The 25708-nt window shown below is 56.2% G+C and overlaps 9 protein-coding genes across 9 annotated transcripts; 4 read left to right on the forward strand and 5 right to left on the reverse strand.

Moving 5' to 3' along the window:
* Window positions 1–121: 121 nt before the first annotated feature.
* Window positions 122–478, reverse strand: MAM_06952 (FAD dependent oxidoreductase; the record flags this gene model as incomplete). Its single annotated transcript, XM_040825750.1, has 1 exon — window positions 122–478. One exon carries the CDS (start codon window positions 476–478, stop codon window positions 122–124), a length of 357 nt encoding a protein of 118 aa, XP_040676307.1.
* Window positions 479–1095: 617 nt separating this feature from the next.
* Window positions 1096–1776, forward strand: MAM_06953 (Proline oxidase; the record flags this gene model as incomplete). Its single annotated transcript, XM_040825751.1, has 1 exon — window positions 1096–1776. The coding sequence occupies one exon, from the start codon at window positions 1096–1098 to the stop codon at window positions 1774–1776; it is 681 nt and encodes a 226-aa protein (XP_040676308.1).
* A 176-nt stretch (window positions 1777–1952) lies between these two features.
* MAM_06954 (uncharacterized protein) lies at window positions 1953–4666 on the reverse strand (the record flags this gene model as incomplete). The annotated part of the gene is made up of 6 exons (XM_040825752.1): window positions 1953–2205; window positions 2268–2463; window positions 2534–3167; window positions 3230–3780; window positions 3834–4029; window positions 4256–4666. The coding sequence occupies 6 exons, from the start codon at window positions 4664–4666 to the stop codon at window positions 1953–1955; spliced, it is 2241 nt and encodes a 746-aa protein (XP_040676309.1).
* An 872-nt stretch (window positions 4667–5538) lies between these two features.
* Window positions 5539–7487, reverse strand: MAM_06955 (Regulator of G protein signaling superfamily; the record flags this gene model as incomplete). The annotated part of the gene is made up of 4 exons (XM_040825753.1): window positions 5539–6433; window positions 6499–6582; window positions 6670–6920; window positions 7005–7487. The coding sequence occupies 4 exons, from the start codon at window positions 7485–7487 to the stop codon at window positions 5539–5541; spliced, it is 1713 nt and encodes a 570-aa protein (XP_040676310.1).
* Window positions 7488–11601: 4114 nt separating this feature from the next.
* Window positions 11602–12520, forward strand: MAM_06956 (uncharacterized protein; the record flags this gene model as incomplete). The annotated part of the gene is made up of 3 exons (XM_040825754.1): window positions 11602–11657; window positions 11738–12104; window positions 12161–12520. The coding sequence occupies 3 exons, from the start codon at window positions 11602–11604 to the stop codon at window positions 12518–12520; spliced, it is 783 nt and encodes a 260-aa protein (XP_040676311.1).
* Window positions 12521–14816: 2296 nt separating this feature from the next.
* On the forward strand, window positions 14817–15561 carry MAM_06957 (uncharacterized protein; the record flags this gene model as incomplete). Its single annotated transcript, XM_040825755.1, has 2 exons — window positions 14817–15090; window positions 15161–15561. 2 exons carry the CDS (start codon window positions 14817–14819, stop codon window positions 15559–15561), a joined length of 675 nt encoding a protein of 224 aa, XP_040676312.1.
* Window positions 15562–16230: 669 nt separating this feature from the next.
* Window positions 16231–20598, reverse strand: MAM_06958 (ankyrin repeat protein; the record flags this gene model as incomplete). Its single annotated transcript, XM_040825756.1, has 5 exons — window positions 16231–16691; window positions 16755–17303; window positions 17451–19955; window positions 20024–20421; window positions 20489–20598. The coding sequence occupies 5 exons, from the start codon at window positions 20596–20598 to the stop codon at window positions 16231–16233; spliced, it is 4023 nt and encodes a 1340-aa protein (XP_040676313.1).
* Window positions 20599–22335: 1737 nt separating this feature from the next.
* MAM_06959 (acetyltransferase) lies at window positions 22336–23054 on the reverse strand (the record flags this gene model as incomplete). The annotated part of the gene is made up of 3 exons (XM_040825757.1): window positions 22336–22353; window positions 22405–22802; window positions 22877–23054. The coding sequence occupies 3 exons, from the start codon at window positions 23052–23054 to the stop codon at window positions 22336–22338; spliced, it is 594 nt and encodes a 197-aa protein (XP_040676314.1).
* Window positions 23055–25180: 2126 nt separating this feature from the next.
* Window positions 25181–25690, forward strand: MAM_06960 (uncharacterized protein; the record flags this gene model as incomplete). The annotated part of the gene is made up of 1 exon (XM_040825758.1): window positions 25181–25690. The coding sequence occupies one exon, from the start codon at window positions 25181–25183 to the stop codon at window positions 25688–25690; it is 510 nt and encodes a 169-aa protein (XP_040676315.1).
* Between the last annotated feature and the right edge of the window lie 18 nt (window positions 25691–25708).

Consider the following 25708-nt stretch of genomic DNA (forward strand, 5'->3'; position numbering starts at 1 on the left):
CGGAGGCAGACAGACCAGTCGATATGGGACTGCCGGACAGACTGATGGCCCAGTTCTTCCGGGCACAATGGACAGAAACTCGCTCGTGTCACCCACCCTCCAGCTCACATCGGTTCCCCAGTCACCGCTGGGATCTCCTGGTCTCGGGGGTTTCCAGCGCCAAGTCTCTGTAGAAACCATCTTCGTACTCGGCCATGACAAACTTGTTCAGGTCGTTTGCGGCGGAATACCGGGGGGGGGGCACCGCCTCGGCCTTGTCGAGCACGGTTACGTCGGTGTATCCGGCTCTGGTGAGGTGCAGCGCGGCCGAGAGGCCAAAAGCGCCGGCGGCGACGATGACGACGGGATCCGACTTTGCCATCTCTCGTGGGCGGCTTCGCGTCGGCGCGGATGAATGAACTGGGCTAGATGCGAGACGGGGCGGCGAGACGCTAGACTGTTTGTTGGTGGCCTCGCGATCCAGAGCTTGGAACTGCATGCAAGAGCGTCGCCCAGAAATGGAGGGCCAGGCCTGGTGTAATGCGGCCTGCGGCACAGCAATCGCTGCGTCTGTCAGACGCCGTGTTTGGCTGCAGACATGCTGGGTTGCGTTGGGACCTGGATCCCGGTCACCCGGTCCGGGGTTAAAGAGAAGAACGCAGAATCTGAACACACTTGAGCACGTTCAATATGAGCTCGTCGCGGCAGCCATCCGGGGACCGGGCACGTTTTCCCGCTTCAACTGCCATTACGCCGCCCAACTACACGCCAGGCAGCAAGCTCGTGTCTGCTTCCAAGTCGGTCCGGTGTGGCGCGCTACGGCAGTCTTTCCGAAACTCGGCAGTCGCACGCACGACGCCTCATGTCAGTCATGATCTAAGCCGAGTGGTCCGGCAAAGATGAGGAACGCCTCCTGCCCCCCCTCCACGCCTACACGCAGCGTTCCTGGCACTTTGCCGGGCCGGGAGCAGTTCGAGTCTTGCGTCTTGTTTGTCGGGTGTCGCGTGTAAAGGCCTGCGCAGCGAGCGTCGAGCAATCGTCCAATCGTCTCGACATGCGGCATCTTATACGTAGCACACAGTTTCGGCTGGCCACCCGATAAGGACAGCCCAGAGCATGGCGGTGAACCGGCTGGGACACCGCCAAGAGGGCCCGGGGGTGTCTTATAAGCCAGCCGTGGTGCGCGCAGAAAGGCCGCCCTCGTCGCTGTCTGCCCTGCCCACCGGCGTTCTGTGCAGGTCTCTGCTCGTAAACGCCGTCTCGTCCAAGCCGTATCTCCTTGGCCCGGCCATCTCCTTCATGGGCTTCCTCTGCCGGCCCAACAGGCCCTTCCTCCTCGACATTGGCCGCAACAAGCTGCTTGCAGGCATCATGAGGAAAGCGGCGTACCGGCAGTTCTGCGCCGGCGAGTCGGCAAGCCAAGTCAGGACGACGCTGCGGCGCTTCAGAGGCATGGGATTCCGAGGCACCATTGTCACATATGCCAGGGAGACCGTGTTTGACTGCAACAAAAGCGCCATCCGGGACGTCGGCATCGAGACATTCACAGACGAGCCCGCAGGCGCGTCGTGTCCATACATCGGGGGATGGCGCCGCGGCGTGCTGGAGACCATCGATTTGCTCGGCGACGGCGACCATCTGGCAGTCAAGTACGCAAACACCACCCACCAGAAGCATCGCAGAACACGCAGGCTAACCAGGCGTGCGGCCGGTTCGCCAGGCTCACCAGCGCGCTGCGCAGACACGTTGGCGACGTTGGGGCCCCGGGCGGCCGCCGCTTCCCGTCCGTCCACCTGATGCTCTGCGGGCACAATAAGGAGAGCTCGTCGGCCGGATATATGCAGTGACGGCGAAGACGGAGCGCAAGGGGCGGTAGCAGCAAGGCTTGTTTATATACACATGTACACATATATGACGATTCTGGGCCGTCCAGCTCCAAACGTCATCGGATCGTAGACTGTAGTGCCCGTCACTCACCAAAACATGTCTAGGAGTCGCTGTACAGGCCAAGCATGCGTGTCTCGGTACCTTTCCACCACCGTCCTGATTGCACGGCGCTCGTACTGGTCCGTGAAGAAATCCCCGTACAGCCGGATGCCAAACGTGGCATGGACCAGAGCAGGCGGCGATGCCGGGTTGCAGAGGCCAATGCCGCACTGCTCGAGCACGAGCAGCCTCACCTCGTTTTCGACCTGCCGCCAGCTGGACCGGCAAGCTGATTGTGCCCTAGGGACGCCTCGTCAACAAGGGGGGCGGACGTTGGAGCCGTCACGTCAAGGCAGGCTCACCTCAGCTGGGGGTTCTCGGCGACCAGGACCGACTTGGCCAAGAGACCCAGCTGCATGCTCGTCACCTCAGTGTTGGACCGATACCAAACTGTGGGGAAGATTTCGCCCTTGGACTTGTCCGCCGGCCTCTTGTAAATGGGCTCGATGTCATGGAGAATGTCCTTCTCGAGCTTCTCGTGCTGATCCATCAGTCGCGCTGTCGAACCATCAGAGCTGCGCTGCACCGGGCGGGCGGCAAAGGCCAGTCAGTCAGTCGTGACACTCACCCCATTCGTGTTCAGAGCCGTCTCCCCATTTCCACTTTGCCACTTGGACGAGATGCATGACCGTCTTGTTTGCCCTGGAAGCCGAGTGCCAAAACTCCGGGGGCAGAATCAGCTGCGGCACTTGAAGACGCGTGAAGGAATGGTAGATCTCCTGCCTCAGGGCCATCCAGTACGCGGCCTGCATCAGGCTCCGGCGTCCAAAGGCCGATTGCGCCGGCGGGCTCCGCAGGACCGCATCTATGATGGCAAGGAAGTTGACTTGCTTCCCTGGCCGGGATAGCACGCCCCCGGGCTGTCCCGGCACGGGGGGCGAGTCGTCTTCGCCATCGATCTCCTCCAGCTGTCGGAGGATGACGGCGGTGGCAAGGATGCTATCGCGATAGTCGTCGTCTAGCCCGTCGTGGAACTGTCGGAGAGCAGGCATGCATTGGAGCATGTATTCCACGGCCGAGTGCTCATCCAGGTTGGGCAGGAGTTGGCCATGGTAGAATATGCCCTGTGGAGTCTTGTACTTTGGCAGACGGCTCAAGTGACGGGCGGCCACTGCAAAAATGGCATTGAGAAGATGAGGGTGATGCCTGGCTCTGGCAGGGACAACCAGGTGGAAGTGCCGGCTCTCGTCGCACAGGTCAAACTGCATCGTGTGAGCAAAGGGTGAAGAGAGGACTGAGTCTATAGAATGGAAACGGAGCCTACCCAGTGAGAGATTTCCTCGATGTAGTACCTGAGGAGACATGCCTCTCGCGCATCCTCCAACGGAAACGCTCGCGTAGCGTCATTCGAGGCTGGTGTGCATGGTATGCAGGACGGCTGAGGAGCGAAGGCGTTTTGGGGAACTGCCTGGCCGGCACTGGGTCCATGCTTGCTTACATGTCGGTATATGCCAGGATTGAGCTCTCTGATGGAGGGTAGGTACGGTAGCTGTGCGTTTGGAGAAGCTTGTTGCTCAAGGCGAGATCCTGGGTCGCTGCTGAGGCTGTCCGATGTGACGAGGTCGGGGGGGAGAACACGGTCATCGGCCAAGATGGGACGCAAGGCTGTGTCCTCGGGAGAGCGGGCGGATGAATGGGAAGGCGACGGTTGAACAGACTGGCCGGCTTCCGGGAGACACGGCTCTGCCGGCACTCTCCCGGAGCCGGAGCCGGAGCCGGAGCCGGCGATTGTTGACCAAGACGGCGATGATACTGATGAGTCCTGGCGCGGCGTCGACGAGTCCCCGGCAGCGGAGACGCCATCGTGAAAGCGGACTGAGCTAGTATCAGCGAGTTGCACCCGAGACCGAGACGAGCCACGCACGCACAGTGCTTGATTTCACTATTGACCCATTTCTGGTCTTTGGAGAAGTTTGCGGCCGATCCGTGCTTGAAGACAGTCTCCTTGACGGGACGTGAGCAAGGGAGCTCCTTGATCTGGCACCGGCGACACTTGGGACGCTCCTCGTCACCTACAGCAGCTGCGTCAGAACACGTCGTTGACAAGACAAAAACGGGGAACGACTAGAAACATGTAACGGAAGCTGTTTTGCCGGTCCGCCGGGTGCTCACATTTGACGTGCTTTTCTGTTTCTAGATCAGCATGGCGAGCACATTAGTGGCCGTAGGCCTTAGGCCTTGGCCCTTCAGCCTCGGTCGAGGAGAGGGGAATGGGGAAATCGGCTTGGCTTGGGATGTAGGCTTGAGCCAGGCGGCGCTCACCTTTGCATTGCAGACAAGGTTGCTTTACCGCGGGCATCTCCCGCCACAGACGACGCCGTCGCGCGCCGCTTTTGCACACAATGGACAATGGAGCAACAGGAGGATCACACAAAGACAGAAGCGGATTGGATCCCCCCGGGGCGGCGGCAAACAAAGGACGGGCACCGGGCCGCGCGGCGATGCTCAAAGGCGACGCGAAGGGCGAATCCGGGGAAGGATGAAAGAGGAAAGAGGCGGCGAGGGAGCGCCGAAATCGGCAATCAGATGTTGTAGCGAACGGGAAGCCGAGCATGCTGATTGGCGCATGCACGTGGACCTGGATGGCCGAGTGGAGGCGAGGGCAACGAGAGAAAGCCGCAGACGACGCCATCAGGTTGGAACTTGGGACGACGGGCAGGACCCGTTGTCGGATGATTCTCGACTTCAGGCGACGACCCATCGCGCGCCAACATGTGGCATTCGGCGGAAGCGCAGCTCGCCGCAACCAAGACAACACTGCCAAGCGTCACCGTCAAGACTACGCTGCCCGTCTATCCGTACCAACAACCCCCAAAAATCGACAGCCCATCCAGACAAAACGCCTGCTGATACGACCACTCCGCCGTTCAAGGGGACGGCCCGATACAGGACGAACGGCTTGTCGCTACAACGACGAGTAGCAACCTCGCAAGCCAGAAAGTCATCTCAGCCAAACTCGGGAGGAAGACGATCGGTCTAGGCCCGGTATGAAGGCGACAATGCACGGCTTTGTTGCGAAGCCGCCAGTCAAGAGCGTCGAGACTGGATGACAACACGTCAAAGCATGGGACGCATCATTCCGTCTGATGAATGCCATGCTTCTTGCAGCTGACGACTAGGGCCCCGGAACACCGTCACCGTCCTGCTCCGCCAAGTCTGCCAGAGTGCATCGCGGCATCAACTGGCCAAGAGAGACATGGCAGCCTTACCTACGACAGTCAACGCGCGTCACTCGTCAACAGTGAAAGAGGGAGAGGGGGTCCTTGTGCGCAAGACGTGACGTGACGCGGTACTAGTATTGAAAGCCAAGCCAAAACTCGTGTCAAATCCAAACTGCCAGCCAAGGTGATTTCAATTTAATACAAGGTCAAGTCTATGGATACCGTGATCGAAGAAGAAAGCGAGGCACACATTAGGTGTACTGTTCCTACCTGCGCCGAGAGACTCCTATCCCAGGAGCTGCATCAGCTCACCGAGGGTCCACTGGGTGTGGTTTTGCCGATGTCGAGTATAATACAACACAGGATCCATTCTGTCGAGCCAGCCACACGAGGCCATGAACCGCTTCGGCGCTCACCCCTTGTGGCGACGATTGCGAACAAAGTTGATGATTGAAGAGCCTTTCTCTGCGCAGGAACCCACGTCAATGGACACCCGACGATCTTTGACAAACTTTGGCCAGGTGTTGGTGAGGACCAGGTACTTGATGTGCTTCTCGGATTCGTCGAATACCGTCTCGTCAAAGGACTCGGGGATCTCGCCCCAGAACTTGACACCCTCGCAGTAAGACGTCGCGGCAGGATTGCCCTTTTCAAAGTCATGAGACGACGTCTCGATAGATGTCTTGAGCGAGGACTCGGGAAAGTCGAAAGGGGTGGCGGGATCGACGTCGACCTTTTCGCCATACAAGATGCGAGCAGAGGCCTCAAACACAGCCTCCAGCCTCTTGAGCTCCGTCGACGAAATGTTGATGGGGAACTCGGCGTCTTTGATGCTGATAAACTCGGCGTAGATGCGGAGAGCGCTGTTGAACCGCTCGCGGATCAGCTCCCTCGTCGTGCTGTCCTTGACCCCCTGGCGGACGAGATGGGGCAGATATGCTTTCCATTCGGAAACGCTCGTCAGGAAGGCAATGTTTTCGCCGGAGAAATCGCGCAGGGATGAGAATTCCTGAAGCGGAGTAGGGTTACGCTCCAGGACATACTCGAGCGCGCTCATGGTAAGGATACTCTCCTGCGAATCGGTGGACTTGACGGATCCCGTCGTGGACTTTCGGCCACTCATCAACGTGTCGACGGCGGTCGAGGCGGTATTGACCGACTTGGCGCCGGAGCCGGCCTTTTTGTTCTTGCGCTCCCACTGCGCGATAGAGTCCAGCGTCTCTTGACGGAGCGTCGTGGCCTGCATGACTTCCCAGCAGGGCAGGAAAACCGTCAGCATCTCCAAGACGAGGATGGATATGCAGATCCTGCAGCTGCGTTAGTTGCCGCAACCCCGAGAACGGCAGAGCGAGAAGGAGAGGAAATGTCCCACCACTGAGGAGGCAAGAAGTATTTGTTGATGGGCTGCATGGCAGGGACGTAAAGCGCAACGAGCCACATGGGGGTCGCGTGTAGGCTAAGAAAAGGCCCAGCGTCAGCATCTTCGCCAAAAGCGTCAACGAGGGATGGATGGGATGGGAGATGACGACGAGATTGAACCTACCCAGCCAAGGCACACCCAATGGTCTGAAACCTCCAGCCGTGGGTGTCGTTGATGTTGCGAGACTTCCACAGGACACAAGGAGCGACGATCCAGGCCCAGACAAACTGCCAAAAGATGCCGGGCCACCACTCCCAGCCTCGGCCCATTTCCATCTTCTGCTCCATTTCCGTGCCGTAGACTTGGGTGCCGGGGATCCCCCAGCCGCTGTGCCACTTCCGCGACATCAACCACATGAGGAGGGTGAGGAACAACTGTTCACGTCAACATTTAGGAACAAGGTTGGGCGAGGGCCACCATGCCGCCGTCCGACATCATCGTTGTTCTCCTGGACTGACCTGAAAGCTCATTCCCAGACCGACGACAATGACCATCTTGGTGGTGTAGTTCAGGCCCCTGAAGCGATGCCTGAGTCCCATCCTCCGTCGCGGACTGGTCAGCCCGTCGCCCTGGCGGCTGAGGAACTTCTTCTGCACCTTGGCGACGTAGAGGAAGCGGCTGTTGGAGGCGTGGAACAGGGCGATCCCGAGCGGCAGATAGGTCCCCATGATCCAGTACTCGCAGTCGCCGGGGGTCAGAGCGCCGACAACGTAGCCGAGCTGGACGGAGAAGTAGTACAAGTGAAGCAAGACGACGGCGGCGAGCGACAGGCCGATGCCGCGCATACGGAGAATGGGCGTGTTGCGGCGGCGGATCAGGAAGGCCATGCCGCCGAGCAGCGCAAGCGTCCACACGCCCGCCCATGTCGTCCACCAGATGCCGACGCCGTCGAAGTTGGGTTTCCTGCTGGAACCGGCCGTGACCCCGAATTCGGATCCCATGATGACTGCGACTTGTCGGCGGGCCCGATGCCGCGTTGCAGGGGCGACGGACGAGTGGTGAAGCAAAGACGGCTCAGTCTGCTCCGCGTGGGTTATGCGGAACCCTCAGACGACACCCGATACTGACAATGCGCAGCGTCTTGTTTGGCAACTCGTCAGACCGCGTCAATGGACTCCGGCGCTCGAGCTCTGTGCTGCTGGTCTGGTGACTGGTCTATACAGCGACGGCGCAGCAGCGGAGGCGATTCAGCAACCGGCGGGGGGAGGCGACTCTAGTCATCAATAAAGAGGGACAGCAGGAGAGATGGACCCGAGTAGACTTTGCTGTCGGCGTGGGAATGGACCCCGGACAAGAACAGCAGGCATGGACAATATATGTTCAAGCCGGACCGGTGGGCAAAAAAAGCAAAGTCGGGACGGATGGATTAGGAAATGGGAAAAATGTCAAACGGCCGAGACGGCAGAGTGAGTACAAACAACACCACGACTTGTCCACCCCAGCACTCGTCCGTACGTACATCTCATATCCGGTCGTCTTTCGATACGGCGCCGAGGGTCCAGAGGCCACCCACCCCTGGTCAAGCACCAGAGACACTCACCTTGGCCCTCGTCCTCCCTTTGTCTCTCTTGTCTGCGACCGCGCCGCTCCCTTGGGACAGACGGGACGTCGGGATACGGGATACGGGATACGGGACGGACAAGGCGGGCAAAGCCCATCCCGCCCTCGCCCTGCTGGCACTGGGCAGGCAGGCCACTGCTCGACCCGCAACCTGCCTGGTTGATCGATCGCCCTTTGGGTCTGTGAATCTGTGGCGTGTGTCGCGGTGTGCGTGTCTCTCGCAGTCGCAGGTTCTGTTCTGGGCGACAGACATGCCCTACGCCTACGCGATGGGCGAGACAGCCAGCCCGAATCCCGGGCGTGTCCTCTTGGGTTGGGAGAAGACATGCGACGAATGCATTCCGTCCAGTCTCCAGGACGAGTCCAAACCGCTGCGGCCGGCACGACAGACGCTGGCCGACGCCCTGGCGGACAGGCACGACGACCACCAGGCGCCTCACGTCAAATGTGCGCCTGCTCGGTGCCGAAGAAGCTGTTGGTCGAGGCGGTATTCCCACCGGCACCAACAGGTGAGATGAGTGGCAGTGAGGAGCCAGGGGACCCCTGTGCGAGGGATCGCGGCGGTGGAATCCATCGTCAACATGGATGGCCTCGCTGAGTTTCGATGGAGTCGAAACCACGTCGACCCGCCGCAGCAACGGGCTGATGTTTCCGCCTTTCTTTAGAAACAAGCTTGACAGGTGTGGTGGGGTCGGAACGAGACCTCGAGATAAAGTTTCCGTCATCGCCAAGGAAGGCTGGCCTACGTACGGTACGGTCCACGGGGGACTGGTAGTACTAGTAGTAGTCTGGTACCAAGGCCATGGGATGGGCTGAGATTGCGGGGAACGGGACATGCATGCGCCTGGCGCAGGATCCAAGAACCTGGAGCCAACTGTGCTCGCGCTGTGCTTGTGCTTTGTGCGTTGTGGTTGCGGCAACGGAGGAGGGTTTGTTGCAGACACGATGCCAGCAACGTCTACCAAGCAGGCTTTGGCACGGCATCAAGTCACTCTCTGACGAATCACTCAAGTAACGTAGATGCATGAATAAAATAAAACAGACTTGCTCGCGAGTGCCAGAGCGCACAGCAGAAAGGTCCATTGTCTCTTGTTTCTCCTCTCCAGTTCAGCCGAACCCCCTTGCATACTTTGGCTCAGCTGGAGTGGCGTGTGAGGAGATTCCAATGAATCCAACCATGTCCTGCGACGAAAAACACGCAGCCAACACAGGCATCGGGCTCCTGCTCTCGTTTGTTTTATTACCATTGACATGCTCGTGCTCGTGCTCGTGCTCGCCAGTGTCATCAACCCCGTCCCGACTCCCGAGATGATGGGATTGGCAGTGCCAGCAACAGGTCGGGGACGGAAATTGAATGCCCACGTTTTGGCCCGAGCGTGCTGTGCTGTGCAGCAGTTCTGTCGACGAATACAGTAAACCAGGTCTATAACGATAACCTTCGTGAGGCTTTTTTCATCGTAGTATAGCGACTATCGTTAAGATGCAACTATTATAGGGTTGTACCTTCCCTTAGAAATTACTAGTAGAAAGTATATATTAAGGGATTATTAGCAAAATTTGCCCCACTAAAAGGAAATTCAGCCCCACTATAAGGAATTTAGCTCTTAAAGTAGGGCTGTATAACGATAAAATGCATAGTAACTAAGCAAAAAGTCAACAATATTGTCAGTAACGCGACTATTAACGATTTACTAGGGAAAAACCTTAGATGACTGTGAATTATCGTAAAAACCTAAATATCGCAAATATCGCTAAGATACAGGATCGTTATAGACATAGTTTACTGTACTTACTGCCGGTCAAGGCTCTGGTGCTTCGGGAAGCAAACTACCCCGACGACGATGGTTCCCGACTCCCCGTGATGAGCCCCTATCCACGGACTACTGATGCCACTACTCCGTACTCCTAACTACTCCTCCTTGCTGCCCTATGCCGTGCGCCGTGCGCCGTGCAGCAGACAAAAGGCGAAAGGGACAACCAGGGGGTCAATACGTGTCAGACATGGTGGCAAAAGCAGCCGAAGCGGTGGTCTGAAAGACTGTAGAGTTGACAAGTGCCTCCCTCACGATGCTTTTCCACGGCTGGGCAACCGACCACCGATCCCAACGTGCACTCTGCGGGAACAGGAATAGTACTCCGAGTGAAAGCTCCAACCTCACTCGGGGCGGTGTTCTTTGGCAACGAGAGAAACGGCCGATTGCTGGACAGCGTTCACTACGGCAAACGTGCCGCCGTCACATCCGGGGCTTCTCGCCGACGATGCTACGCCGGCGTTGCCGCTGGCCCGCTGGTGCAATACTTGCCCCGAAAGAAGCCGTGTCGTGCCTACACTACCTACGGAGCATGTACGGAGGAGTGAGGAGTGCTTTGCCCATTCCTACAGCGCCAGGGTCATCCAAACCGTTGGTGTGACTCCATGCTCGGCATGACGACTCCGTCAACGTCCCGTCAGAGTGCAGCGACAATCACCCCAAACTCGGGCTCCAGTCAAAGCCAATCTGTGATCAATTGACGATGATGCAAAGGGCAATCGTGCCCATCTGCCCAAACCATGTACGTACGCTTGACGCAGCAACGCAGGAACACGGAGAAGCAGGGAGCAAAAAAGCGGGCAGATGGGAAATTGGTCAACACATTTTTGGCTGCCTTGCATCTGGTCTGATGCAGGACAGACGACGGCCCATCAGGTACAGTCCGCTTTCGCAAACGTACATGTGTATATCGCTCTAGCCGCGACGAAGCCACGACTGGCGCTTTGCCCTTTGGCAGCCGGCGCACCCCTGACTGAGCTACGTACTTACTTACTGTCTGTCTCTGACGCCCTGGGGATCGAGACATTCGGCGTCCCCCGGGCGACTTGGAACCGTCTGGTTGAAGTGTCGTCACCAAGGCGAAGACCGTTGAGACGTCACGCGCCTCGGGCCTAGGTGCCAACAATAGCCTGGACAGGACAGGACCCTTGCCGCCAACAAGGCGGGTAAACTGCCATTCTGAAAGGGGGAAAGGGGGGAGTATTGTGCGGAGTGTTTTACCTAGTACAAAGTACAAGAAGCTCGTTTCTCAAACGTGCGCTTGGCGTTCCGTGGACCGTGATGCCGGTTGATTGAGGCTGCGCTCGAGCTCAAGACAGGAGTCGATTGTGTGTTGATACATTGATACATTGTCCAGACTCCATACGGCCGGCTTGATGGCTGGGTCGTGGATTCTACGAGATATCTGTCCCTTGTGAGTTTCGATTATAAGGGGCGAAAAGTGCGTTAAGCTGGTTGTGATGACGCTCCATGGCCAACCCTTTTTTCTGGTTTTTCCCCCTCCTCCTCGAGAAGACCGGGAACAATGCTGCTCTTCAAACTAGTAGTTGGTAACTAATCGTGCCCGCCCCACTTTATGTGGTTCGGCTAGCAAAAGCCCTCACCATCCCGAAGCCAGCTCGAGGCCTGGAGGGCAGGCCAGCATCGGAAGCTCCATTACCCCAGCAACTCGGTGGCCGTCCACATGACGCTCGGCTTCGGCGAGACGTTCGTCTACCTCAATCTCCTGTACTACGTGAGGTAAGAATCCCCTTCCCACAGCGGTAGCGGTCGACGGGGCTCCCAACTTGCCGCCGCCGCCCCTGCTTACGCCTTGTCAGCACCCTCATGCTTCACCGCGAGTACTTCCCCTTCCTGCCGACCCCGGAGTCGGAGCCACGGGGTCCAGTCGACCAGCCCATGCTGGGGGCGCCCGCCCCCGAGGGCTGGTGGGACGACAGCTCCCGACTCCTCTTCGGCGCGGCAGAGCACATCGCCGCCATTCTACACGAGGCCTCCGAGTGTGGCGTGCATCTCATGACGCCCTTTGCCGGGTTCTGCGCATTCTCAGCCGGCTACCTCAACCTCTACGTGGCGAAATACCCCCGAATGAACCTGGGCCGCAGCCCGCGAGCAAGCGACTGTCTCAAAATGTGTCTCGACTACCTGGAAAAGTTTCGACTTGTCTGGAAAATCGCCGACGGATGGGTAAGCCGCCCGCAAGCATGACACGACCGTGGCCACCGTTGCGCTAACATTGAGAGGGCGGCACGCGCAAGATCAAAACGATACACCATGCATCCGTGCTCTACGAGCGAGCAACCGAGGACCGGACACGATACCAGGGGCGCACACGAGCAGACTTTGATACTCTACACCAGTCTGTCCACGAGTTCCGTGTCGTGGATAGATCCGACGCGCATACTCGGGAGATTCGGGGCGCGGAGCGGCCCTCGGCGCAGGCGACTTGGCCGGTTCAAGGGCACGAGCACGAGCACGAGCACGAGCACGAGCTCGACACTAATACCTTGTTGAACCAGCTTTTCGCGGAAGTCAGCAATAACCTCGACGAGCAGGGGGCCTGGTCTCAATGGTGGCCGGCGATTGATCAGGTGGATCTTTAATGAGCTGCGTAATTACATCCGGGGTTTTTTTTTTCGTTGAAGCTTCCAATGAATGAGTGACGACCTTTGATTTTTTTGATTTTTTTTTTAAAAAGGGCTGTAATATCTGGTTTTCTATACATGTCCTATTTTTATTTCCCGGTCTAGAAAAACAGTCAACAGATAATGCACCTCTTCATATGGCTCCCCTCCCGTCACCGCCAACAAATGCATACCTGTCGCGTCAACCATTCGCCGTTTCTCCTTCCAATCACGCCTTTGCAAAGACCTTTCTCGAGTTCATCAGGCGAACAGCAAGCATAAAGAGCATGCCGACAAAAGGCGCCACAACCACGCCAAGAGGACGTTTTTTGAAGCAGCTAAAAAGGCACGTAAATGGCGTCTGGATTCTGTACTAGATCTACTAGAAATTTGGGACGAGAAGGGTGTACATTATAGGCGAAGAGGTTAATAGCGTTATTAGGTTGAAAATTGGCCCGCCTTGGTGTCCGGCCCGCCTTGCTGTCGAGCACCACCTTTGGTGGTGAGGGCTTTTGCTAGCCGAACCACATAAAGTGGGGCGGGCACGATTAGCTGCCTGCCCCCGAGCAAATCCCCTTGACACAGCCTCAGAAGCGACAGGTCTGAGGTCGCAGACGTCAACCCGGCCAACCACGGCCAGAGGTCATTTCTCACTTGCAGATTCATAACAAGACGGCTCCTCCTAACAACCATGACAAATACTTTGTCACCACTGGGGCGCCTTGCGGATCCCTGGCCACGGTCGGGTGAACACATGGGGTGACGCGGACGATCTTTGCCGCGCCTGGACATGTAAGTCAGTCCCTCGAGCCTGGCTTCGGCAATGGCAGTCCAGATGGCCGTCCAACTTGTCTCGGCGCTTCAGATGAAGGGCGACTTGGGGGGGGGTTGAAGACGAGGAACGGCGGCGCGTGGTAAACAGGAATATCCTGGACGTTGCAGAAACCTACAGCCGCGCTGCGTACTCGGTACAGATCAGTCGACTTTGTCATGATCCAGTCTGCGCTGGTGACGGGGCCGCGATACGGGGTGGTTTTGGGAACTGCCCATGCTGTGCGGTATTCAACGACGGTGAATCATTGCTCAGTGACTCGGCGCACGGTACGGGTCAACAGGGAGGATATCCGTGATGAGCTCGATCGGGGGACTTGACAAGACCTGAACCGTTGACTACCCTGTACACTTGCGCTGAGTCGTTAGAACAAGAACAGGAGAACCGGCGACAGTCGCAAGGCCGTGGGACGCTAGATTTGTCCTGTCCATGCCAGCACGTCGTGTGCCATGATGAGCCTTCCTTTGGACGCGGAAGTCGTGACGGCCGCCGCATCAGGCTACGCTCACATGGTGGTGACGGACAACGGGGTCTGCTACATTGGCTGTGACGAATATGCTTCGGCGTCCCGAAGACGAGAAGAATAGAATGGAATTCACTTCGTGCATCCGAGCAAGGGTGTCCTTTTGTGAGAATCGTCATCGTGGTAGTTGGATGATGCACCGGATGTGCGTCCATGGTCGGATCGATTACAGGAGCCAGCAGAGTGCAGATGCAGAGCATCCCGACCCAACAAGATGGAGATGAAGCAACATGCGTCGGGTTCTCTTCCGTCGTCAAACAATGGTGACGCCAGCGCGCCGTCCGTGAGGTTGGTGTAGATTCAATTCACGGGCCGCCTCAGGCATCATCACCAACTTGGACGTCCAAACGCGCATGTCGCACATTTTGACCACGCATGACCCCGTCAATCGCAATGCGCCACCCCGCAATGGGCGACAAAGCTCCCTTTGTTCCTTTCGCCCATTCATCGATGCTCCAGCCCCCTTATGCAGAGGCTGTTGATGCGCACGACGCATAACGAGCCAGCAAGAAATGCAATTTCAGGTCTTGGAGATAGGCATAATTCCCAATAAAAAGAACAAGTGGAGTGTCTGCCTGGATTGAGACTAGCGCGGCACCCGCATTCATGCAGTGCGCTATGCGTATTTGGCGTCCCCTTCAAATTGGGGCCGTGATGCTGGCCGAGGGGCCGATTTTGGCTGCGCGCTAACTCTAAATGGGCAAGATCACGCTTGAGCAGACTTGCTTGACGTCGGTTCGACCTCGGCGTCGTTTCGTCGGCGATGCAGTTCAACCCCATGGACGCCGCCCTCATGGCGAGTTCACGTTCCCCCATCTTGCATCATCCAAGCGGCCTTGACGAGAGGCACACGCGGCGCAGAGTCGACGCAGAACACTTCAGTCCCGAGTCACGAAAGCTGGCGCCATCACAACCCAGCCATGGGCCTCGTGTCCAAAGCCATCTTCTCGTCCCTCCTGGGGACGACGACCGTTGCGGCCTACCTGGCCGTCAAGAACCCCGTCATCTCGCCCCTTGCGGCTTCCGACCCCATCTGGACATCCAAGCTATTCAAGCGGTACAACCCATCCGCCAACCCGGCGACCCAGGACATATGCATCAGACGCATACCGCTCGACAGGATACGACCCGAACTTGTCAAGAACCCCCGTCATCTTGTGCTGGAATACTGCCGCGGCATTTGGTCGGGATACGGTAAGCCTCTGGCTGCGCGACGGCATCGAGATGCAGGGCCACGTGTCCAGGAGCTAAGTTCGGGTGCCAGGCTTCCGGGCTCAGCGCCGCTATCTTCAGTGGAAGCACCAGGGTCCGGACACGAGCACGCAGTTGTGGACCACCGAGCAGCTTTCGGAGAGCAAGTATGAGAGGGGGACCTGCTTCGTCGACCACTTCGAGGTGGTGGAAAAGACACCCACGTCCATCACGGTCCGGTGCGGCGACTCCCCGCGGACCCAGGCCTTGCGAGAGAGCGACGGCCTGTTTGTCATCGGCGCCGTCGTGGACGACGCGCGCGGCGAGGTCGAACTCACCTTGAAGAGTTGCCTGTTCTCGAGCCAGGGCAAGGTGCTGGGGGTGAAGGGGCCGATGCCGCCGTGGATGGATACATTGCATCAGTGGTATGCGCGGATTTGGTCCGAGACTGGATCGTGGCGGCTGTTGAAGTAGCGGACGCGTCTGTGCGAGGCGGCATGCGGCTTCAAGCTTGGGCGGCAACAGTGTCCTTGGTCGTTCTGCATCATCATCTTGACGGCAAAAATCACGCTTTACTGCGCTTGAAGTAGACGCTCCGCGGAGTGCCGGTTTCGGGGGTCTGCCGGAAAAGACCAGCCAGGGCCACACCCAAGTCGTTCGGGGGCGTTGACCCGGCGTGCTCTTGGTCCTTCATGAAGCTACAGTCAGGCCGCGGATAATCACGAGAACATGCGCAATTTGTGTGGTCACCATGACAGTATTTGCTACGTGCCCTTTGCATCCTGTAGCATCATGAAAAAGAGACTTTCAAGACCCCGTCGTTAGTGCTAGCGGTGACCAGAAAATCAAAACAATGAAACCTTGAAAACGAGCGTCGTGTTAGTGCGCCGCGAGGCAACACTGACTTGGTTCGATCCGCCTGTCCATCCGCGTCCTATCCACAGGCGACGACAGGACGGCTCTCCTACGGGACATTTCTATAAAAAGCCCTGAGGACACACTCACCTCGACTGGCCATAGTCTGGGGATCAACTGCTGTGCTCTTGCACCAGTGGTCATTGTATGATTGTTCCTGTGCCAAGTTACGCTGACCTGACGCCCAAGAGGGATGTTGATTACATGCCCTGAAAGTTTCTTTCTGCCTTAGTTCTCAACTTCTTCCAATATCCTTACAATTTCATCTAAGCCACTCTCGGCCGCATATTGTGCCGGTGTCTTTCCCGCATCGTCTCTAGCCTCCTTATTCACGCCGGCCTCAGTTACAAGATACCGCACAATATCCTCACTCACAGAAGAGGCCGCCAAGTGCAGTGGCGTACGCCCATCATTTTCTTTAGCCTCCTTATCCACGCCAGCCTCGCCTACAAGATACCGCACGACAGCTTCATGTCTATAACAAGCTGCTATGTGTAGTGGCGTACACCCCAGACTATCCCGAGCTTCTATGTTCACGCCGGCCTCACCTACAAGATACCGCACGACAGCTTTATGCCCAGAACCAGCTGCTCTGTGTAGTGGCGTATCTCTGCGGTAATCTCTAGCCTCCTTATCGACGCCGGCCTCGCCTAGAAGATATCGCACGATAGCTTCGTGCCCAGAATCGGCTGCAATGTGTAGTGGCGTACGCGCCTGACAATCCTGAGCTTCTATGTTCACGCCGGACTTACCTACAAGATACCGCAAAATAGCTTCGTGCCCAGAATAAGCTGCAGCGTGTAGTAGCGTGCTCCTATTAATATCTCTAGCCTCTGTGTTCACGCCAGCCTCGCCTATAAGATACTGCACGATAGCTTCATGCCCAGAATAAGCTGCTTCATGTAGGGGCGTGCTCCCACGGCTATCCCTGGCTTCTGTATTCACGCCGGCTTCGCCTACAAGATACTGCACGACACCCTCGTGTCCCTTCGCGGCGGCCATGTGTAGCGGCGTCATTCCATCGAAGTCCCCCGCTTCCACATCGACAAGGCGCCGTCGCGCCGCTTTGGCTACGGTGTCGATGTTGACGTTGTTCTGCTCGTAGGGGGAGGGAGCGAGCAAGCGTACTACATCCTCCTTTCCCGCCATCGCCGCCAGATGCAAGGCAGTCCTACCTTGTTTATTTCGCAGCTGTTTGGCGCCGTCTTCGTATAGGTATTCAACGACAGATACGTGCCCCTTGAGTGCAGCCCAGTGCAGAGCCGCATTTCCCATGGGGTCTTGTATATCAGGAGCCGCACCTGCGCCAACGAGTCATTGAACCATGGTAACATTCCCAGTCATGGCGGCGCAATGCAGTGGAGTTACTCCATCTACTCCTCGGACATCGACTTGTGGTCTTCCCTTAAGGAGCTGCCGTAACGTTTTAAAACCGTCGGGCGTGTTACAGGCGTAATGGAGAGGAGTCCAGCCGCCCAGATCTCGCGCGTTCATGTATGGTTGAAGGCAGAGAATCAGCCAATATCGATGGCAAGTCGTCGCGTAATGGAGGGGCGTCCAGTCATGAATGTCTTTCTGATTCACCACTTCGTGGGTCATCCTGGACCTTATGCAAAGGTCTAAAAAACCAGGTCTCCTGCCTTCGTCATGCAAGGGCATGAAGTTGAACGTTTCTGGAAACTCGACGTGTTCGTCTCTAGTAGGAGTAGTCCCAATATCTTGGAGAATGTCGCATTGCCACAGTCGTCGCTGCTTTCTGTATAACTCCTTGAAAGATAACAATGTCGTTTGATCAACATGTTTTAGTATTAATTCTTTTATTTTCAACCTTCTCTGGTCAAATTCTGAAATTTCCGCTGGCTTGTAACCTTGAGACTCCCACATTGAAAAAGTCAGAGAAGCCCTCCTCAAGATCTCGAATAACAGTGCTACAGCCTTGATAGCAACGCTGCTCGTTCTCGGAAATGTGCTGGCCGTTTCGAAAAGCCACAAGTACATATCGGACACTGCGACAAAATGTTGGAGCTGCTCCTGCGGCGTAGCATGTTCTTGCACTTTTGTAATAATGTTGTCTGGCTCCGGGAGCTTGTTCTCTGCGCCCAGTGGTTGAATAATGCTTAAATAGCTCTGCTGGAGGTTTCCAAGTCCAGAGTTGCAGATGTCTTGAGCCATCCTCGAAAGTTTATCGTTGTGAAGCGTGAACCGTTTCCAGGCATGGATGCCAGAGTCTTTGAGCCGCACGTCAGAGCCGCCCTCAAGGGCTGCCGTCATTTGCCTTGCCGCGGACTGCATGAATGCCGTGAACATGTCTTGAGCGTACAGAAGCTCTATGGAGCCGTACGACTCAGACGCCAAGAGTGTATCCTCTTCAATCTCGCCATTACGTATGTCTTCCAGGTTGAAGTTGGCGGCCTCGCCGTTATACCGAGCTGTATCGATACCTTGCTGAGAGGTGCTGCCGGCGCCGCAACCTCGTCTGTCGCTGTCTCCCGCTTTCTCCTTCACACGGCCGACAATGCGATGCCTTTTGACCTTGATGGTTCCGTTCTCGGCTTCTTTGATCTCCAAAACTCTTCCCACATCAGGGGGCATCCACCATCCGAGATCCCGCCTCAGGGCTCGTGTGCCTGGGCCTATGATGTGTAGATTTCGATCTGCGGGTTGTTTTCCGGCCGGCTTTCGCGCATTCAACGTGCTGTCTTGGGCGTGAGTAGAGTTTGGATGACCAGTCGGCTGCAATTGCGAGTGGACCAGATGTAAACGTAAAGAAAGCGCAACCTCAATGTCCTTCTGAATGGTCTCTACGTTGACGTCTCGTGCCCAGCGGATCTCCGGTGGCTTGTCCCCCTGACGCCCTGACGAGAGGGCTTGGAGAGACCAGATGAAGTCATCTTGAGGAAGACAACTGGATAGAGAGTCAAGCGTGGTCCTGATGGCTCTTGCAAGGGTCACCGCAACCGAGGAAATAGGGCCCTGCCAGGCAGTGAGGCCCCCGAGAGTTTTTCTGATCACCATCAGATCGTGTGCTGTCAAGCTGCTCCCTTTCGCCCTCTTCAAGTCGGTGCCTGGTTGCGCCGCTTGCTCTCGCTCTGTGTGTTCTTTGTTCCCCATGGAGCTATTATCCCGTGGCCGTGCTGCTCTGTCAAAATCTCCCAGCGTCGTCACAAACCATTCCAGCTCATATCCCGGCGCCAGACGAATCCAGTCGATAGACCGTACGAGCCCTCGACGGACCCATGCCCTGACAGCGGCCATGGCAAGGACTGCACCGAGTTGAGCGATTGACGCGGACCAATGCATTCCACGCAGGCCGATGAATTGTACGACAAACCCGCAGGAGCTGACCGCGGTGCCAGCCACAGTCTTCTTGATGGCATGGCTTTGCTTGTCCGCCCGGCGAGACGTGGTGATGAAAGCCTGATTATCCCCGGTAGATAATGCAAACGACTGGAACCACTGCTCGCCCACGCTTTCCGTCTGCTGTAGCCAAATCAATCGGGCTGCTGTCTCCTTGGCTGGCTGATACATCTTCTCCTCGGTGCTACTCTCGACGACATGGGCACACAGCAACAGGCCAGCTATCAGCACGATCGTTCCACCCGCAGTGCAGGGGAACGCGTAGCCGGCCACCGCATTGTCGCCCTTGGGAAACGTCAGCCGCGGGTGGTAGGTGGCAAGCCCGGAATAAGCCAGGACCCCTAGTTGGAGGAGAGTCCCGAGGACGGCCACGGCGCGCAATTCGCCTCGCTTGAAGTGGTTGTGTGAGTTGAGAGAGATGTTGGGCGCGGCAGCATGCTGGCTCCGGACGATGGTGATTCTGGAGACGGGTATCGCGGCGGATGCCCGAGACGGCGTCCCCTCCTCTACCTCCGAGTTGATCAACGGTTGAGCGGCCTTCTTGAGACCGATCCGGCGCCGGATGTTGTCCCAGAAGTCGGCCCAGCTGTCGGGAACTAGATCAAGGCGTAAGCTTGGGTCTTCACCAAGGCCGACTGACACGGGGAACGGGCGGGCCACTTACCGACTTCGCAGAGATATCTTTTTTCCAGCGCCTCCTTCAGCTCGATTATGTCCGGGACCTGCTGCGCACAGTCCTCTGCCTCCTTCGCGTCCGCGGGTCGCAGGCAGATAAACTCCGTCGTGGACGGTGACCCTATGCATCTCACGATCCCTTGGCCGTTCCACAGCTCGCAGACCTCGTGAGAGGTAGACGACATGAGCTCGGCCTCGGCGACTGCCAGGTTCTCCCTGGCTCTTCCGATGATGGCCTTGAGCCACGAAGGGCCGCCTACCCTGATGGCGCTGGTGATGATGGTAATGATACCCAAGGGAGCCATGGCGAGAATAAAGTTATCCGCCCATCCTGTCGATTGGCTCATGAACTGCATGGTAACCCGTTCTCCGAAAAGAGCCAGCAGCCTACGTATAATCAAATATCAGTAACCAGCTCCGCTCACAGACTTACACGAATGGGACGAATACTCACGGCGCGAGGTCCGAGAACAAATTGTTGGAGAAGTCATCTCCAGCATCAGCAGCGCACATCGCCGCAAACCCCGCGAGGATGAGCGCGGCAAGCTTCCATGGAGCTGGCATCTTGCTTGTCGAGAGTGAGAGTTGTTACGCAACCAGGTAGGTCAAGCCGAAGGAAAAAAACCACACGCAAAGCACAAAACTGTTGCTGAAAAACTAGCAGAAGATCGAACACGGCTTCTATGGCAGTGAAGTGAGCACTTGAAGTGATGGCAAGGCAAAAGCTGTGAAATGGCTTTGCGAGCTCAGCAAGGGGAAAGGGTGAAGGGGCGTCTGGTGCCGCGAACTGCGAAAGCGACGACCTGGACAAGTCGTGACGGCACTTTGCTATGCCGTAAGAGCCTCGTTATCCTCGACGAGGTAGGCGGCAATGTCTGCACCCATTCGATGGAGGTCAAGCCATCATGCACCACGCTGCAAGCCGTGCCCGACGTCGTAACCTTGTACAAATATTTGGAAAAGGCTCCAGGCTGCAGCATGCAGGTGTGCCTAACTTGAGAGATAGAGTTTCCGGAGATTAGTTGTCCATCCAAACCATAACCCATCCAAACCGTAGCTCCAGCCAAGGCGGCAGGTGATGAGGATTCGGGCTCTAAGCTCCATCTCTGTATACCGTTGCGCTCTATTCTTCAGTTCTACTCTAGTCCAGCATTTTCAAATTCGTCCCCCAGTTGCTGGTTGTTTCCTGCCTGCTTACACATTGACCGAGCTGGTCAGGGGAATGCGGCCGGCGTGTGCTTCCAACCAACTCGCCACTTGGAATGGGCCGAATGGACTCCGTGAGAGCAGGGATCCACCGAATCAATGATAGCAAAGGGATGTAGAATCATGTTGATGCTGTAATGCACCACAAACGTAGTGTGCCAGCCCTCTGTGGCGTCTGAAGCCCCGGCGTGGCGCCCTCCTGGCCTGGCAATGCTTTTGATTGACATGATATGCCAAAGCAGCCGTTGCCGAGAGAACCTTTCAGCCTCGACATAGCCCAGCACGAGCCATGTGGATGCTAAGCGTCGTCGTGAGACATACATTGTAGCTGACGAACACACCTTGAGTCACCCTGGGGTGGTACTGGCGGCAAAGCAGAAGACAGGCCACATAATGGCCAAACAAAAGCTATCATGCTGCAAGCATGCAAAAAAAAAAGGAGCGGGCTGTGCTGTACAAGGTGTGATGAAAGGTGCCTTGTTCGATTTAGAGCCGTCACTTGCCATAAGCTGTGCCACATGAGCGCTTCGACGTCAAATTAACTTAATTTCCAATCACTCCTAATGTCACGTAACTACTACTGCCAGGTCTAGATACTGACATGGCGTCTCCGCAAGGCATCAACCAATACATGAGCCATACCTGTAGCATTTAGAAGAGGACGAATAGAAACAAAGATACTGTGGTGGTAACACGGCGCGGCCTGGAAGAGCCTACTGCCGTAAGACCCTCTGTTACGTTGGGCAGGGTATCGGCCTCTCCCCAACCGGCTTAAGTGAAGGCTTCAAGTGATGGTCAGTACAAAGGGCTTAGATGGTACTCCCTGGAACAGTTGGTCTTGCCTATCTCAAACCCTCCTGATACTTTAGTTGTTGTTTGGTATTGAAAATAGCTGGGGTTACAATGGTTTGCTTCTTGTAAAAATCGAGATGGAATTGAATGATCTACCGACAGGGCACGAAAGGCCTCTCGACAAGCCCTACGTGTAGCCCGTGAATATTACTTCACCTATCCTCGACTCCACCCCCAACGTAGTTGTTGCGTGTTCCCCAGACGACCATGTTTCCCATAAAGACGGACAAGAAAGAGGTGAGTCTAGGAGAAGTCGTAGGTCTACTACACATCAGCTCGTCATCCTGGAACCGAAGATCTAACAAGACTTACCAGATCGTACCACGAAACGCCGGCGTACGTAGCCGCGCTCTTGCCGTGATTCTTGAACCCCAGCTTCTCATAGTAAGGGACCAGCCTATCGTAGGTCAAGATGGCAATCCTCTCGACTCCTTCTATCCGCTTCACTTGCTCAATATACTTCCCCATCAGAAGCTTCCCCAGCCCTCGCCTTTGGTGGTCCGGCGAAACGGCCAGTGAGTGCAACGCGACACTTGTCCCGGACGGCTGGTGGCCAACGCCGGCCACAGCTCTCGGGTTGGCCTTCCAATCCTTGGGGTAGTCCATGTCCTGGTCGACAATGAGCGTGGACTTGGCCCTGGTGGCAATCGTGTGAGCAACCAATGTGCCGTCATTGACGCTCGCTGCCTGGGCGGATGAGAGGACCTGGACTGTGCTGAGATCAGGCGCAGTCCCATCCGAGCTCTTCAGAAACAGCCCGTAGCAAAGCCCCGGGCAGACAGACAGTCGGTAACCAATCTTGATTGAGACGACGTTAGCCGCTGGCACATGGCAGCGTCATTTGGCGGGAGCCGCGGTACCTTTTCGTACGTTGCCGCCTGTGACGGCGGAAAGGCAGCAGACTCTAGTGCTGCGCAGCGATCCAGGTCTCTGGAGGACAAAGGACGAATGTACGCCGTCATGGTGGGAGATGTGAGAAGAATCAGTATCTGTGCCTGCCTAGGGATCCTTGGAGCAGCGGTGATGGGATGTAGGTCATACACCAGTTGACCTGACCGCCTTTTAAGCATGGAGTTTTGGAGTCGCAGAGGACGATGACTACACAAGTGACACGCACGACATCCGAGACCGCAGCCGTACTCCAGTCTCCATCCACGGCTAGCTCCGCAAGAATCCGGGAGAAATATAATGGCTGATCAAGCTAGATGAGACCCACAGTCTGAAACTTGAGACGACGCCCGGCTCAGTCGAGGACTCGAGCGATTATGGAAGCTTCCCATGTTCGAATGGTGGCGATGAAGACGCAATGAGTTGACTGCACTTGGTCTTCGCTCTAGCTGGGAACGTGGCCTAGATATTTGATTATATGCGAGTGAATGCTTTCCATGAGGCTGCAAATGCTTCTGGCGATAAAGATCCTTAGCGTTCGATCCATTTGCACTGCAAACTAATTGCTGTACTTGCTATACCGGATAGCTTGAAGTAGCTGGAATCCTCCACTCACTCGTTAGGCATCTTGGATCGCAACTGACGTGACTATAGATGGCGTCTTTTTTACGCACCATCAACAGTGGCCTGCCAAAGACCTCAAGTCGCCGGCTCCAATAACCCCCCAAGGTGGTCACAGCTACTACCACCAGCCTCATAGTTATCAGGATTGCATCGGAAACATCCAGTCTTCAATCAGCTTCTAGTCCCCGTGTGGTAGAATATCCTGGGAGGACACACCATTGGCACAGCGACAGATGATGGTCGCGTAGCCGAGGGGAGCAGCAGTGCAGGTATTCAGACTTTGGAAACAACCGTTCGTTGAGTATCGCTTCCTACTCACTGCAAAACTGCAGATCTTGCGCTGAGCCATTGCACCATTTGGTCAATGTAGGCGGTCAATTGTTGGGCGGAGCATATTGAGTTGCGTCTTGAGTGCCAGAGCCATCCCGGAGTACTTGCTATGAATGACCACAACACATGCCGATGACGTTAATTATCAAGGGCTTCGGGGGATCGTCCGATTGTCAAAAATATAGGATTGAAGACGGGAAGTTTTCGTCCCTCCCAGCATCAACGAAATGACAACAATAACAACTCCATGACTCGACCGATTCAGACTACACTAAAGACGTACTGTCGACTGAGTGACAAGCCAAGATATGCTCAGACTGCGACGAGTACTTTACGGCTCAGCCTAACACCTGTACAACCGTTTGTTCCAGCGTCGTCGGATATGACACGAAAGGTGACTCGATAGCGTCGATCTTTCGGTGGTGCCCGGATGGCTCGTTCGGTAGCAAAAAATAAAAGAGCGTTAGGTTGAGCACGATGTGAAACTCTGCTTTCCTCCGTCCCCATGAAGAGATATCTCTCACAGATTCACCCAGCCCTTCTGATGAGTATCTAAGGACATGGTCTTGTCGCCTCCTCTTGCTCGGTTCACATTCTATCATGCAAATGATTCAGAGATGATCCCCGGACTCCGGAGTAGCGCAGGAGAAAGACCAACACTTGGGTGGTGAGGCAGCCGTGTTTCTCGTTGGACCCAGGAGAGTTTCACATATTTGCAGGGTGCGAGAGTCTGTTCACAATTGCAGTAGTATTTTGCGACAGTGTGGAAGCTCAAAGACGCAATTGTCAACTGGCTCCAAGTTAATTTACAGGGGATGCGTGTTTCGGTTTACGTGCATATCACGGTCCTGACAGCCCCGGTATTTACATACTGGCAATAACGCCGCTGAGGTTCCCAAAGCTCCAATCCGGTCCTGGGCATTTCCTCCCATCTTTCTTTTTCTTTTTCTTTTTCTTTTTTACCCGTTCAGGTTGTAGCGCTCCAACTCCCTTCCCACCTGAAGTTTTTCTCGCGTTCCAACGCTCTCACATTCCCTCCATGACTTTCATGGCAATGGAGTGCCTTGCGAGGAAATTGCGCCGCTGGCGTTGGCGTATCGAGTTCTACGCGACGCCGCTCGAACTGCGATACTCTGTGAGGGTCCTCTCTCGGGTCTATCGACACCCGTTTTTAAAACTTTTAGGGCTGTTCTTGAGGTTTCCTCGACATTTCTACTGCCATCTACCGCCCGGACCACGCTATATCATGGCCTACGACCCTGAGGCATACATGGATGAGACACACCCTGATATCTTCGAGTTGCGCCTCCTGCCGGTCTGGCGATGGCGTGATACCATGCAGCGCTCCTTCTATCGCCTCTACGAAGCAGTATGCGCCTATGACGAAGCACTGATTGGGTATGAGACGGAGTATTTTTGGAAGCGGCAGCCTAGTTGGAATCCTGAGCTTCTCCGCGACCCACACGAAGATGGCTGTACGGATCCTGAGCAACTTGCCGTTTTTGCTTCACTGGCCGAGGCTCTTGTCTGGTCCTTTAACTGGCGGCTCTCCTTGGGTCTGCGGCGAAACGGTCGTCATGTCGAGAGCGGTAGCCCTGTCGACTATTTCTCTGCGCCGAGTTGGACACACCATGTCCCCGCACTAGACGAAAGATTGATTCTGCACAAATATCATGACCCCAATGATAAGAGTTCGGATCCTGATTTCGACAAAAGGAATATACAAGCATCCTCAGCCTCGTTAAGGACGGTCTGAACAATGAGTCCTTCACAC

The sequence above is a fragment of the Metarhizium album genome, assembly GCF_000804445.1.
Source record: "Metarhizium album ARSEF 1941 chromosome Unknown scaffold_25, whole genome shotgun sequence".
Classification (NCBI taxonomy): Eukaryota; Fungi; Ascomycota; class Sordariomycetes; order Hypocreales; family Clavicipitaceae; genus Metarhizium; species Metarhizium album.